The sequence below is a fragment of the Sardina pilchardus genome, chromosome 14, assembly GCF_963854185.1.
Source record: "Sardina pilchardus chromosome 14, fSarPil1.1, whole genome shotgun sequence".
NCBI lineage: Eukaryota > Metazoa > Chordata > Actinopteri > Clupeiformes > Clupeidae > Sardina > Sardina pilchardus.
This window is the reverse complement of record NC_085007.1, coordinates 16,324,063-16,338,547: the sequence shown is the minus strand read 5'-3', so window position 1 is coordinate 16,338,547 and position 14,485 is coordinate 16,324,063. Positions and strand designations below refer to the sequence as shown.

At 45.7% G+C, this 14,485-nt stretch overlaps 1 protein-coding gene across 1 annotated transcript in view; it reads right to left on the bottom strand.

Annotated features, from left to right (window-relative positions):
* The window catches only part of LOC134101269 (A disintegrin and metalloproteinase with thrombospondin motifs 19-like), a 61,994-nt gene extending 51,046 nt beyond the window's left edge, over positions 1-10,948 (bottom strand). Inside the window, exons 1-6 of the mRNA XM_062554871.1 lie at positions 10,945-10,948; positions 8,754-9,205; positions 5,397-5,544; positions 3,419-3,591; positions 3,050-3,133; positions 2,582-2,736 (exon numbers count right to left, since the gene is read on the bottom strand). Of these exons, the coding sequence (XP_062410855.1) occupies positions 2,582-2,736; positions 3,050-3,133; positions 3,419-3,591; positions 5,397-5,544; positions 8,754-9,205; positions 10,945-10,948 (1,016 nt within the window). The remainder of the gene's footprint in view (positions 1-2,581; positions 2,737-3,049; positions 3,134-3,418; positions 3,592-5,396; positions 5,545-8,753; positions 9,206-10,944) is intronic.
* Between the last annotated feature and the right edge of the window lie 3,537 nt (positions 10,949-14,485).

Below are 14,485 nucleotides of genomic sequence, written 5' to 3'. Positions count from 1 at the left end.
ATACCTGACGTCCAGGTATCATGAAGTCATCACTGCCAACAAGTTAAGTCCTGGGTGGATTGGTGGGATCCTGGGTAAAACCTATCCTGACATGCTTTATGAAGGGGCGCTCTCGAGTCGGGCTCAGCTGTGAAATTAAAGTTGGACTTAATTTACGGCCGAGGCATGGATCCCATTTGGACCGCGAGGAGGGGCAAACCCAAACACATCCCCGTCTGCGAGCGCATTGGGACAGCCTGTCTGCAACCATTTCTGCTCCTCGTTAAGACCTTCCTGGCCGCGTGACAGGCCGGGTGGCGTCTCGTTGCATCTGAGCATGATGCGTCTGCGCCCGCCTGCCCTGGTCTTAAGATTTCCATTTACAAAAAAAAAAAAAAATCTCGAGCTACTTGCTAAACATATTACGAGACATTACGAAAAGCCCATAATATTTACATTCCTCCAGTAATTAAAGCAAAACATGGCAACTGTATTTGTGTCTGAAGCTTAGCATTGACAGGTGTCCACAAGAGTGGGGACGCTCTGCCATTGAAAATGGATTGAGCAGAGCGCGCCAAGCTAATCCCACTTACTATAATTACTTTTCAACAAAGTGTTTCGTTGTGGCGAGAGCTTTACATGGTTTTTGTCTGTTGAGAGATCTTATTAACTGGTGGCTGCTAAACTTGGAGAAAAAAAAGAGGTTCTCGCAGATAATGATACATTGTTGTTGCTATTATGATAATTACGTCAATTTTCCCATCTCCATAACTTTGACAGTCTCTGACCTTGTCGGGTGCTGTTTGAGAATGTGTGTCTTGTGTGTGTGTGTGTGTGTGTGTGTGCGTGTGTGTGTGTGCTTTTTCAGGGCGTCACTGTGTCGCCCTGCATTTGTGACCTAATGTGTCCCTGTTTGTGTGGGAGAGTGTGTGTGTGCGAGGGGCAAGATACAGTATACTGTATGCGTGTGTGTGTGTGTGTGTGTCTGTGTGTGTGTGTGTGTGTGTGTGTGTGTGTGTGTGTGCTGTTTATGTGTGTGTATTAACTAATGCCAAAAGCTGACTCAAAGGCGCCCTTTGACAATGACAAATGAAAGAGGCCTCAGAAACTCTCCCCCAACAACAAATACAAACACACAGAGACACACAAACACATATCACCACCTCAAAACGCACTAACAAGCAAGACACAAACACACATACACATCACACACATACACACACACATCACCACCTCGAAGCGCGCTAACAAGCAACTCACAGACACAAATAAACACACACACACACACACATTCACAAACAGCACACACACACACACACACACACACACAGACACACACACACACACACATCACCACCCCAAAGCGTACTAACAAGCATTTCACAGACACACACACACACACACACACACACACACACACACACACACACACACACACACACAATCACACACACACAGATGGGAATGTGGCCGGTCCGTGAGGCCCGTCTGGGAGCTGGCCACCTATCAGCCGGCTTCAACATCAAACAGCACCTGAAGCCCCCCCCCCCACTCTCTCTCTCTCTCTCTCTCTCTCTCTCTCTCTCTCTCTCTCTCACACACACACACACACACACACACACACACCCTCTCGCCCTCTCAGCAGGTCCGAATCATACTCCGCCGACCAGCGCCAACTTCTAACAGGATTTATAGAACAGGGAGGGGGGCGCTCTCTCTCTTTCTCTCTCTATATATATCTCTCTTTCTCTTTCTCTTTCTCTCTCTCTCCCTCTCGCTCTCTCTCTCTCTCTCTTACTCTTTTTTTCCCGCCGGCCGGTATAATGTCTTTGGCACGGCCCGTTATAGATCGGTGGATGTGAGCGAGGCCCCATTAACGGCCCAATTGAAATGAAAACCAGAGATGCCTGCCGAGCTCCCGGTCCGCCCCCGCGCAGGCTCTCGGACGCACAGACAGCCTCGCCGCACGCTCTGATGCGGCGTCCAAAAGAAGCAGCTCGGATACAACTCCCAACGGAGCAGGTTGCACTTCGTTTTACGGCGCATGAAGCAACGATGGCAGTTAATATTGTCTTCGCTAAGGTATGAAACACCACACAAGAGTGACGTTTTTATGCCAATATCTATGCTGAATAACAAGCAGAGTTTACCTTGAGCACTTCCAGTCACAGCACGGCATCATAAGAACATTACAATCATAAGAATTTATAATTGACAGAATATATACTGAGGACATGCTCAGAAACATCTAGAACATCTACAAAACGTACACTCCTAAGGACATGGGATTTGTCTTACATTTGCACACACTTTCTAGACTTAGAGGTCATATCGTGAAAAAGCATTACGTATTGCAACAATTAACTGCACTTAAAAACACCCATTTTTATCTATAAACAACCGCATTACACGGCAAACCCATGGAGCTGCAACACGACATGATACACGATCCCAGTCTGCCTTTAGAGCCGATGGAATGCTGACGACCTACATTTACGGCACAAAACGAAGTGCAAACGATGACACCCGAGGAGTGACCGAGTATAAGCACAGCTGGTGATGACGAGAGGCACCGAGCACTCTCTCCGGGGGCAGACGTTACCTCGTGATGAAGATGGCCGAGTCCACGGAGGGCGAGTCGTCCCGCCACCTGGCGCTGAAGTCGGACATCATGCTCTTCCTGCCGTACTCCTCCTGCTGCCACCGGCAGAAGCTCTCCAGCATCTTCTCCCCGTGGTGCCCTATGTACATGTCTGGCTAAAGGCAAAGGTGAAGGGTCAAAGAGCATCATGACGGGGATCACCCGCTCACATGCACCTTCTGCTCACGTGCGGCGCGTCTGGCTAAACGCTAAAAGGTCAAACAGCATCATCATAACAAGAATCAGCAGCTTTTTTGGGAAATGGAAAAAGAGTTTTGATAAATGAAAGGGATGGTTTTACTTTGTTATGTCTTTTTTGGCAAGGTAATGACAGGCAAGATAAACACATAACACAAGATCCATAAATCATCATTTCTTAAAATAAAACTGTGTTTGTACAAGTGTTGATTGCACGTGTTGAGCTCTTACTGGTGTCTCGGAGAGCAGGACCAGTTTGGTTAATCGGATATTGATCTGGATTCCAAGGCTCTTGTGTTGGAACAGGTTAAAGACCTAAAAAGAAGAGCAAGATGTGAAGTAAAGTCCGTCTTGTCTCACACACTCACACAGACATTTGCAGAACAACGCCAAGTTACTTTTTTCAAAGAAGGAGATTAGACAAGAAGAAGAAGAAGAAGAAGAAGAAGAAGAAGAAGAAGAAGAAAAAGAAGAGGAGGAAGAGGATGTAGAAGAAGAGGAAAAATAATTGCAGGAGGTAGAAAAAGAAGAAGGAGGAGAAGCATACGGAGGAGGAAGGGGAGGCAAAGAAAGAGGATGAGGAAGAGTAGAGAAAGTCACCATGTTCATGATGGTGAGGATGAAGCGCTTGGCTGCCTCCGGGCCGTGGTAAGTGACCATGGCCGGGTCGGCCACCACCAGCGTCTCCACATTGTACTCCTGCTGGAGCTTGTAGGAGTAGCGCTTCCCTCTGCTCGGCTCTGGGTGCTTCTTGCTCTTGCCCTTATGCTTCTCTGTGGAACGGGCAGACAAATGGTCAAACCACAGAATGGCCCCTGATGACCCAACACTGTTACCGGAGGTGGAAAAAGTTCAGCTTCAGAAAGTACAAGTCCAATGTAGTGGTTCTACCTGTACACTTAACACAGGTGATCTCATCAATTAACTGCTCTCCCTGGCTGAAGAGTTGTGCTGATTAGAATTAGTTGGTTTAAGTGAATGGTTGGCACAGATATGTGGTAGGACTTTTACTTTCTGAAGCTGGACTTTCCCGCCTCTGACTGTAACTATTTGTGTACCACGTGCTACTAACAGTACTTACAACAACAATGAGGTCTTGCGAAATAAGGTCATTTCACAATAACTTATGCAGAACGTTGATAGCTATATTTGTGCTATAAATCAAGACTATTAAAATAGCTATTGTCAGTCAGATTGTCCGTTCATCAGGTTTTAACTCACATAAATGATACTTCTGCATAACACAACCCAGCACACAATAATAAATGTAACAAATACAGCTCATAAAGGATATCCTGCGAATATGGCTTCGATCTACATGATGATCTACTGAAGACTACCTGACAGCACTTCCAAATGCGCACAAGAAATACAGACTCCATTTTCCCTGTCAGTACTGCAGCCCCAGACAGGTGCTTTCTTTAAACAACGGAGCTCCGGAGGGAGGGAGGGGGGGGAGGGGGGGCGAAAAAAAAAAGACAAGGATGTGAAATGAAAAGCAGATACAATAGGAAGGACGGCAGGATCATGGCTGGAATCCTTCATATTCACATCGGCCGTCCAGTTCAAATGCAAGACAGACTCTCCTCCCTGCGAGACCCGGGTAATTCCACTGCCGTTCTTCTTCCCAGGGAACGGTCTGCGCTGGACATGTGCGCGAGGCTATCGTCCAGTGTCCAAAAAGCGTTGCAAAATACTCATTAAATCAAAACCAAGGCACCTGTCTGACCGCTATAACCCCGTGACCCCTGTGTCATGGATTTTTTTCTACCTCAGGTGAGAGTATTTCATGTCTTGATGTCTTTTTTTTGTTGTTGCTTAAACAGTCACAGGCACCGAAGGGCCTTGGCAGGTGCTGTGTGAAGTCCACAGTAACGTCCACCCAGTGAAGCTCTGAAGTCCGCCGTCCTATATAAATCACCCATGAATCTGCTCATAAGCAATGGCATGTGTTTATGCCAGAAGAGATCATTCAATAGCACTGCCTGTATACACATGGGGAATGTTCAAACCTTCTCATGAACAAAAAAAAAAAAAAACTCTTGCCTGTGTAAGATGTTCTCACACACATCTTTCTAGCCACTACTGTCTCTTCTATACAAACCACCACATGTTGTCATAATATTAGGCTACACATTGTTATGGTTAGGTCTTATGGTTATGTACTTAGCACAGTCCTGCAGAACTCGATTCGACGCAATGAAGATCCCAGGACGGATCACATTTTGACAGCACATCTTCTGACATTTGAGAAGCTAACACATTCTTCCGCGCAGATTCTCCACGGTTGATAAACCATGTCTCCGCAGCCACTGGCAATATGAGACTGTCGACTTTGTTCTTAAGAAGCACTGACATTCCAAACATTTTGTCATTACAACATTGTACTGTAGACTGCTGAATCATGACCGCAGGACTGCACTGCGCCCACTCACAGGCTGTCGGGGTGTTTTTTTTATAGACTAGACTCAACTTTACTTGTTACTTTAACGGGATCGCGATCTCCGTGGTCGTGAAACCGGGCTGCAGTGATAAACACAACGAGCATGAAGGGGGGGGGTGAGACAGATGTACATACCAGGGATGACTCCGCAGTATTTGGGCGCAGACTGTTTGGCCAGCGAGCGCTTTTGCCGGTAGACTCGGTGGGCATGTCCCGTGACCGCCAGAGTGTGATTCAAAGGCTCGATGAAAAGAAAATCTTCATTGAGCTGAATAAAGCCCATCTGAAAAGGACATCACATCGACAAAACAAACACATCAGCTCAAGCAAGGGCAAAAGGGCTGCCAAACGCCAAGTCATGGGAGAGGGTAGTGAAAGCACGGGACTGGGGGGGTCGGGGGGGGGGGGGGGGGGGGCTCAGTGACACATATGAGAAAAACAGGCTTTTTGTACAGTGAGACATAATTAAAATGATATCAGGTCAATACAGAGGAGGGTTACAGTTCAGTGATACAGTTATTCCATTTCTCCAAAGGATAATTTACTCACAACAGAAAAACAGAAAAAAAACTCCATTACTGACACTGACATGTTTAGCGTCTGGTTTGGATGAAAGTCTTTACTAAACAGTACATGAAATGTGGATAATCACTTTTCACAACTTTGTCTATGTACACCTTGTCAAGCAATACACACAACACTATACATATTGGAATTAAAACTGAAATATTGTAGTACACATCATCATCATCATCATCATCATCTCTCTCTCCCTCTCTTTCTCTCTCTCTCCCATTGCATACTAGAATAACATTAAATGTAGCCTGTTTCTGATAAATATAATGCAATGCAAAACGCTCAGCAGACCAGGCGAGACACATCTCATGTCTCTCTTCCAAATCTACACAGCAGGTCACTAACAGTCCAAATCGCAGGTCCCTGTCCACTGCCCCTGTTCCGTACACCAAACTCCAAGAGTTCTGCGCCACCTTCAATAACCCGAAAATGCCCATATGCACCCACTGCCTCAAAGAGGGAAAAAAAAAGGTCCCTGACCTCTGCTTCCAAAAAAACAACCCCAGTCCACCCCCCGGCCTGCACCTAACCCCCTCCCTGCCCTCCTCCCCGAGGGGCATTACCTGCTGTTGGACAGGAATGCTGCTCTTAGGTGGGAGGTCAAGGCTGGGCTCACGGAAAACTCTTATTTGGCTGGGGCTGGCTTTCGTTCGCGCAGACTAAACAAGTCACCCACAACCCTTAATTAAAGAGGGCTGATTAGGCGGTCGAGTCAGATAGAGGGCAAGGCTGTGCTGCGCTCGGCTCAAACACACACACACACACACACACACACACACACACACACACACACACACACGCACACCAAACCAGAACCCTGAACCACTGGCCAGCAGCACACCTCTCTCCCGCTCTCGTTCTCATATAATCAGACACAGACACAAACACACAGCATTTCTGTCTCACATACAGACACACATACACACACACACACACACACACACACACACACACACACACACACACACACAAACATGCACTCACTCTCTTTCTCACATACACTCACTCTCTCATCTCTCTCTCTCTCTTACACACACATACTCTCTCTCACGCATGCACACACACAAACACACACACACACATTTTCTATTGTGATTACTCATGGGAAAAGAAAGCCATGGTGCAGATAGCAATGAGTTCAAATAATTCAACAAACCTCATGTGCAAATCATTTTGCTGACATTAATAATGTTGCAACCATTGATCAGCATACATTAACCTACAGCAGAAGTCACATTCCACATTCTATACGTTTCCCAATATACATTTCATTTTATTGCGCATGTGATTCTGCAATGGTAGAGTAAGCATTTAAATGCATTATGTTTCTAGTGCCAAATATATCAATATGATTAAATTAACAACTTCATTCCTTAAATATTTCATGTAACATCATACTTTTCGCCTATACACACAGCTGAACACAGCGTGTATTTTTAGAGACTTCATAGAGAGGGAGCAGCTTCAACTTCAATCAGCCTGACATGACACAGTAAACCACACTTGCCCCCTCGGTGGGGCTTCAGAATTTACTCTGCACTAAAACGAACCCACTAAGTCAAACACCTCGGGTGACACCGCCCGGGGTTAAGCATGTGCCACATTCCCCATGCTAACAACAAAGCCCCCGGCGGCTCATGCCATGTCTGCCAACAGCTCGACAGCCTCAGCAGCTCCTCAGTCAGAGCTTCAGCGGCACCCCCTTCACATGCCAGTGAGGCTGCTGGGACATCCTCTGGACGCGGCGGTGGCTGGCTGACCACAGCATTCAGAGGGGTGCAAAGCGTCCAGTCGACTGTCACTACACTATAGGAATGAATAACCAAGCCTAAACCAAACCTCTGACTCGGACTCAGAGGCCTATGGATGAGCTGTGCATTGTATATATGGGATGCATAATGTTAAAAGAAACAATGTGACCATGTGGGTTATAGGCTACACAAAAATAATATCACAACTGTGTTTGCTTTGGGTCACTGCTTGTTTTTATGCACGTATCCTCCTTTTTGTGTCATGAACGCTAGTATTCCCTGTTTAACACTGCTCAAATATTGTCTTAGTTAGAATGGTTTCTCTTTAAGTGGAACAGGGGATTTAAACATTGCCTTACATATCAAGCTCCCCCTCTTTGTGAGTTAGAAGAAGAGAAAGGCCTACTTTTCCACAAGCCAAATTCTCCTCGCGTAACGTTACTTAAATTCTGTGTGGCGAGCGCCTCAGTTCGTTTTAGAAGGCCTAGATTCGCCGTCCAAAACTTTGGTGGACGGAGGCCAAGCCATGGAAACCGCAAGTGCTCACCCCCTCAATCTCAACGGCCGCTAATGGCTGCGAGCTGCGGTTTTCTGATAAGTTCATGTTGTCTATGATCATGTGATCCAGGACCACAAGAATGTGGGGTGGCCGGGGAGCAGGCATCGATAGATTCCCACACACACTTCCCGGACTACCAAAAGTGGCACCTGAGGCAGACGCCAGACAGTGTGCCCCCAGGCATAGTTACTATTCAGAGGATGCAAAGCAGTTGGCCTGGCTACCTACCCAGTGCACATGTCTACTCCCCTCTATACTGTATCCTATCTCTCAGATCAGACCATACTTAAATATAATCTAACCAACAAGATATACCTAGTTGACAATCCATTTAATACACAAATGGTCTTCCTATACGCAAACTAAAGGACGTTAAAGCGTGCTCTTTAATGCAAGTTTAAAGGTTTACCTCAGGTGCCCCAGACTAAAGTTATGACTCCCACACACTCCCATTACACAATATAAGTAGACTACGCTTTTAGAGTTTGGATTATTCACTACCATAACGTAATAGATTATACTTCATTCACACACAAGTTCAAACACAAGTACTACAAACACAAGTGCTACAAACACAAGTCTGACAATTGAAAAGCGAGTATTTACCAGACCGGCGCAGGTGCTGAATGAGGCGATGGATCCTGCGTAATTGAGAACAGTTCCGCTGTAATAACACGCTGCCTCCGCGTTGGCAGATGAGAAAGCTGGCGGGTTGCGCGGAGATGCCTTTCGTGCTTTCGGTCTCTTCTCTACCATGAATTTCTGGGACAAGAAACGCGTATCCCGATTCAATATGAGTTCCAGATCTTTTCCAAAGGCTGGGATTTTGAGACGCAGAGCCGAAGCAGCTTTAGTTTGCGGTCCTGGTGGTTCCTGGTGGTACAGTTCATGCGATTCGTAGCTTTCCCAATTTGAAATGGAGCGGACCTCCCGAGAACTGCTCCCGGCGTTGGCGTCAGCCTCTCGGATATTTGGTTTATCAGGAGGCGGTGGACTCGTGTCTGGAAACAACTCTGGGAATACGATTTCAAACTCCGAATCCTGAGAAGACTGCGTATCTGAATAGACAAGAACGCACACAATGAAACCAAATATATGAGGATTCGACCAATGTATGCATAACGGGTAATTTAGAGGGTAAAGCGCTGCGTTTCCATACATAACGGTATGTCACCTGTGGTGAATACTTCTACATTTCCATTAAGCCGTCAAGGATAAAGACATAGCTAAAACATAAGTTACGTAGCTTAGCATTTAAGTTTTGGAACTATTTGTTATCGGTACATTCACAAAGTTGTGGTGTTTCAATAACTTTTGTAGTGGTGGGTTTTCTATACCTGCAGTGGCACACATGCCCAAAAAGCACAGCTGGTAAAAAAGACCGCAAAGGCGATTTAGATGCATATTCTCTATGAACGACACAGCCCTGTGGTGTCTTTATAAATTTACTCGCCAGGAACAGAAGCTAGGTTATGTGTTGGCGGTGTAATGCCTGACAGTTATATCCATGTCCCGGTGTGTGCTCTCTCCTCGCTCACATGAGGCTGTTTCCAAATGAATGAGTCCCGCGTCCCGCAGAGGAAAATTCAAAAGTCAGCATAGAGTAGACTAAAGGAAGAGAGAGAGGGAAAGAGAGAGAGAGAGCGAGAGAGTGAGTGTATGTGTGTGAGTGTGTGTGTGTGTGTGTGTGTGTGTGAGAGAGAGAAAGAGAGAGAGAGAGAGAGAGAGGGAGCGAGAGAAAGAGAGAGAGGGAGAGAGAGACTTGTATGGAGCAGTATTTTGATGTATGGACAGTACAATGAGCGGTAGAGAGCACTAGAGGACCCAGACTGCACGCTCTACATATTGTGCCGACACAGTCGCTGCATAATATCGCCACACATGCTGCTCTGCTGGGAGATAATGTATTGTCAAAATAAGTATTTGATTAGGCCTAATTACATTACCTCAAGCTATGCGCGTGTTCAACTCGGCATGGACTTTTCTGTGATATTCCTGCAATGAAATTTGGGAAATGTACAGTTTGTAGTCTAAATCTTATTTATCTTAAATCTTGGTTGATTGGGTCAGTAGACGTACAAGCGCTTTTTATTGTGCTCGACACAAAGTACTGTATAGCCTACATTTCATGTCATGAAGTAAGTTGTCATTGTCCATCATCCACCCATTAAACTGACAGGAAAAAACATGTGACGTGCTACTATCTAATAACAATAACACGTAGTAGCACGTTTCATGTAGATCCTGTTTCTCTACAGGAGACAACTGAACTCTGAAGTCCTCCTCAGAAATTTTAGTTTGTGGATGCACTGTAAATGTTATAAAGACGCATGCAGCAATCTCACTTCCACTGTAACTCCGTTGAATCATGAATAAATATTAGTGATTTAAAAAGCAATAAATCACATCTTGAATATCTCAAGAAATTCCAAGCCATGTTTTCTTTCCCATCTTTTCAATGACTTACTTGACTTACTCGAGCCATATAGAAGGCCTTATAGAAACCTCCCTTCTTATGTGGATCCAGTTGTGGAACATTTGTGCCAAACAAAAACAATGCCCTTGGACAGATGCTGAAATAACCATTCCCATCCCCTTATTGCGTCGTGTTCATAGCCTATACGAGAAGACCGCATTTCCTTCACCACCAAATTTGGAGCATTGTTTGTTTTAACGTATCACAAAATAAAAAAAAAAACAGAGCGACGACCATTCAGGTTTTTTTTTTTAACCGCGACTTATATTGCAAAGAAAGCGCCAACGCGGAGGTCAGGTCGGTGGTGCCTGAGAGGATTACCCATGTGTAACGGACTGATGAGGAGCTGCAGAATGTTATCCCCACCAATGCCAGCACAGCTGCGGCCGCATCCTCAAGATCGCCCCCCTTTTTTGTTTGTTTCCCTGTATTGGGTTGCAAACCAGAGATGCAAAGTTGATTTATATGTTTTCATTACGTCACGATTGTGCGCCGCATGTTATGGACTTCTCGGGCCTATCTCGACCCGAACCAAAAAAAAAAAAAGATGATGGGAAAGAACAACATCACTAATCCCGTTGGCAGACACACGGGGTGTAAAATCAATTACGGGCCCGGCCGGGCCGAGGCATTGCCAGTCCGCCATGGCATATTTGGTATCGGCTTGCGCAGTGGGGATGATGTAACTCTGGAATGATTCGCTCTGATATCAAGGTAGTGTATCAGTCCAAAACAATCCATGTGTGCATGGCTGGTGTTTGGCAGTTGCTGCCTGCCTGGGATTGATGTTTGAAAGACTAGATGCTCTGATCTAACAGACGGAAAAGCAAAGACAGCAGCAGTAGATCTCAACATGCCTTGTGTTACTGCACTTGTATTTCAGAGATGGGACCTCGGTTGACCAGCCCCTTGATCAGTATCATGTTCTTGGCATGGTTCAGGCCAAGGCTAGTAGGCTGAGAAAAGGGCACCTTACTGGACTCATATAGCTGTGTTTTCATGTCCTCTGCCCAAGTGTTTTGTCTTTCTAAAAGCTTGCCTGGATGATTACTTGGAGCTACTGTGAAACTGTGTTGACACAGTACAGATACCTGTATGATGAATATATTTAATTTAGGTATTAAAATGCAAATTCACATCAAATATGCAATAGCATGCCATCCTTATTACAATACAAAACAGTTCTCTGGGATACAAGTGGAAACATTCTGACATTTACATTTATTTCAGAAACTTGAGTAGAGTAATAATAACAGAACTCTCTACAAACTCACACTGAAAAGTGGCTAGGAAGCCATATGAATGCTGTGAAAGTCAGAAGTACAAAGACATCTGTAATGAGGACATATTGAGCGTTAAACAATCAGTCATTGTGAGATGATTGTTTTTTAGCAAGAATAGACGTTTGTTCACCAAAATCAATTCTTGGGAACAATCATTTAAACACAAAAACAATGATTAAACAAAAGCTAATAAGCCCTTCCAGTCTTGGATGAACAAATGTTTTTGTCACTTAACACAATGCAGTTGAATGCACCATTGACTCGAATATTATATTTCCAGGGAGCAAAACTGACTGCTGTGTTTGGCTGAAAGACTATCCCTCATTCTTCACCAACTCAACAGTGACATAACTGGCCAATTTGGTTTATAAAGTGCCACTGAAACAGAACAATGGCACAAAGTCATACTGTAACTTCGCACGGCCACATGGAAGGAATAATGTTATTGCCACCACGGTTTCTCCAAGTACAATACATACCCAACAACACACACACACACGCACGCACGCACGCACGCACGCACGCACGCACGCACGCACGCACGCACGCACACACACACACACACACACACACACAAACACACTCACACACACACACACACACACACAAATACACATAAATACAGAAATTCCACTTCTGCTAGGTGTCCGGCAGTTCTTTTGAACCCAGGTCCGTTTCCTGCGATAATGGCCAGAGTTCACAGAGGAGATCAGGGCAACTGGATCTTTTTCTTTAAAAAAAGAAAAGAAAAGAGGGAAAAAAAGGCGAAAATCTGGCTCACTCGCAGTCAGAGCGGCACAGAGACATTTCAGAGGGACTGTTTCATGTTCCTCCCCTTCCCCTTCAAGCCCGCGAGCGCTGTTTCCCCCTTTCAACTCAGGCCGCCAAATCTCTTCTATTACACAGTGTCTAAGGGAACCGACCATGTCTTAGTTAGGCTGGAAGAAAGTAGAGGGAGTAACAGTGGAACGAGGGAGGGAGGGAGAGAGAGAAGGAGGGAGTGAGAGAGATAGAGGGAGGGAAAGAAAGAGGAGACCCAGAGATTGGGAGAGTGAGAAGGAAGAGGGGGAAAAAAAAGCACACCATTTTTTTTCTCACCAATTTCTTTTTTCCACCCCTTTTTTTTCTTTTTTCCTATTGGTACCTGCCGGGTCCCAGATGTAATATAGTGTTCGACATGCTCAAATTAGCTCCATTCAAATTGATACCTTCCCCTCCTTCCTAGTTTGACTCTCATTGTGAAACTTCCACACGCCTCTCTCCATCCAAGAGCCAAGCCCCCCCCCCCCCCCTCCATCCCCACCCACGCCTCCACTCCACCCCACCCCACCCCACCCCACCCTACCCCATCTCCCTCCAGTAGAACGCTTTAAACACATTAGGACTTTTTCTTTATCTCTGCTGATCAGAGAGTTGGCCCTCAACACGCCAGGGCCTGGCAGAGGGGGGCGATTTTCCATTATACGCGGAGCTGGGAGACCTGACAACACGATGAGGTAATGCGATGCTTTAAACAGAGAGAGTAATAAAGCAAATAGCAGTGGATTGACTGTATAGGGAGGGAGATCTAGGATGGAGCGCGAGGATGGAGGGGTGGGTGGGGGATAGGGGACGAGAGAAAAGCGGGGGGGGGGGGGGTTGGGGTGGGTGTTGGTTGTGATTCAAGGAGACCGAGGCAAACAAATGTGAGTGGCCTTGTCAGGGAGACAAACTCTCGACTGAACACGGGGGCCGGTGGAAGCGGAGCCGTGTCCAGTGGCGGGGACGCGCCGCTGTGTGTCTATAAAAGACGTGTGAGCGGATGACTAAGAATGTGTCATGGCAACAAGGCCATCTGGACTGGAGGACAGACGCTGAAAAGTGGTGGGAGTCCTCCTAATAGTCCTGCAGGGAGATAACAGCTCCTCATCCACACAGGCGGATAATCTTGGGAAACAGGAAGGGAAGCAAGATAGGGTCTGTCTATACCCCAGCGCAAGACTTACATAACTGGACATGTAATAAAAGAGATATGTGGTCCAGGTCACCAAATAGGAAATCAGTGATCAATTCTCAATAGGATCCAATCATTTCTCTGTTTTGGGACTGGAGGAACCAAAACGTTGTGTAAGAGTTTGGCAAAAAATGACACAATCAGTGAAAGCATGCTTAATTTCTCCTGTCCTTCCAAAAGAAGTTTTTTTTTTATCTGTACCCCAGCCATCTCCATTGGCCACGATCTAGGTCAGATTTGTCACTAGGAACCAATTTTCGGTGATGACTGGCAATAAAATCCTCTACTGACACACCACCATGTAATAACTAGTCTTGACAAAAGCACAGTTGCATTTTAATGCTTAAATCAGTAGGCTACATATCCACTCCAATGCACTTCACAACACATGAATGACACTGACGTAGAAAAAACAATCCCATCTAACCGTCTCACTATTATTTAAGCCAAATCCGCAGACAGGCGTCTCCAGACATGTTTGTTATTCGCCTTTTTGCTCGATTAGACTTATGTACACACAACAGGGGAAATAACGCTATCCTAATTCTATTAGCTACAGTACGTGCGCCGTTGCCTTATAAATGTA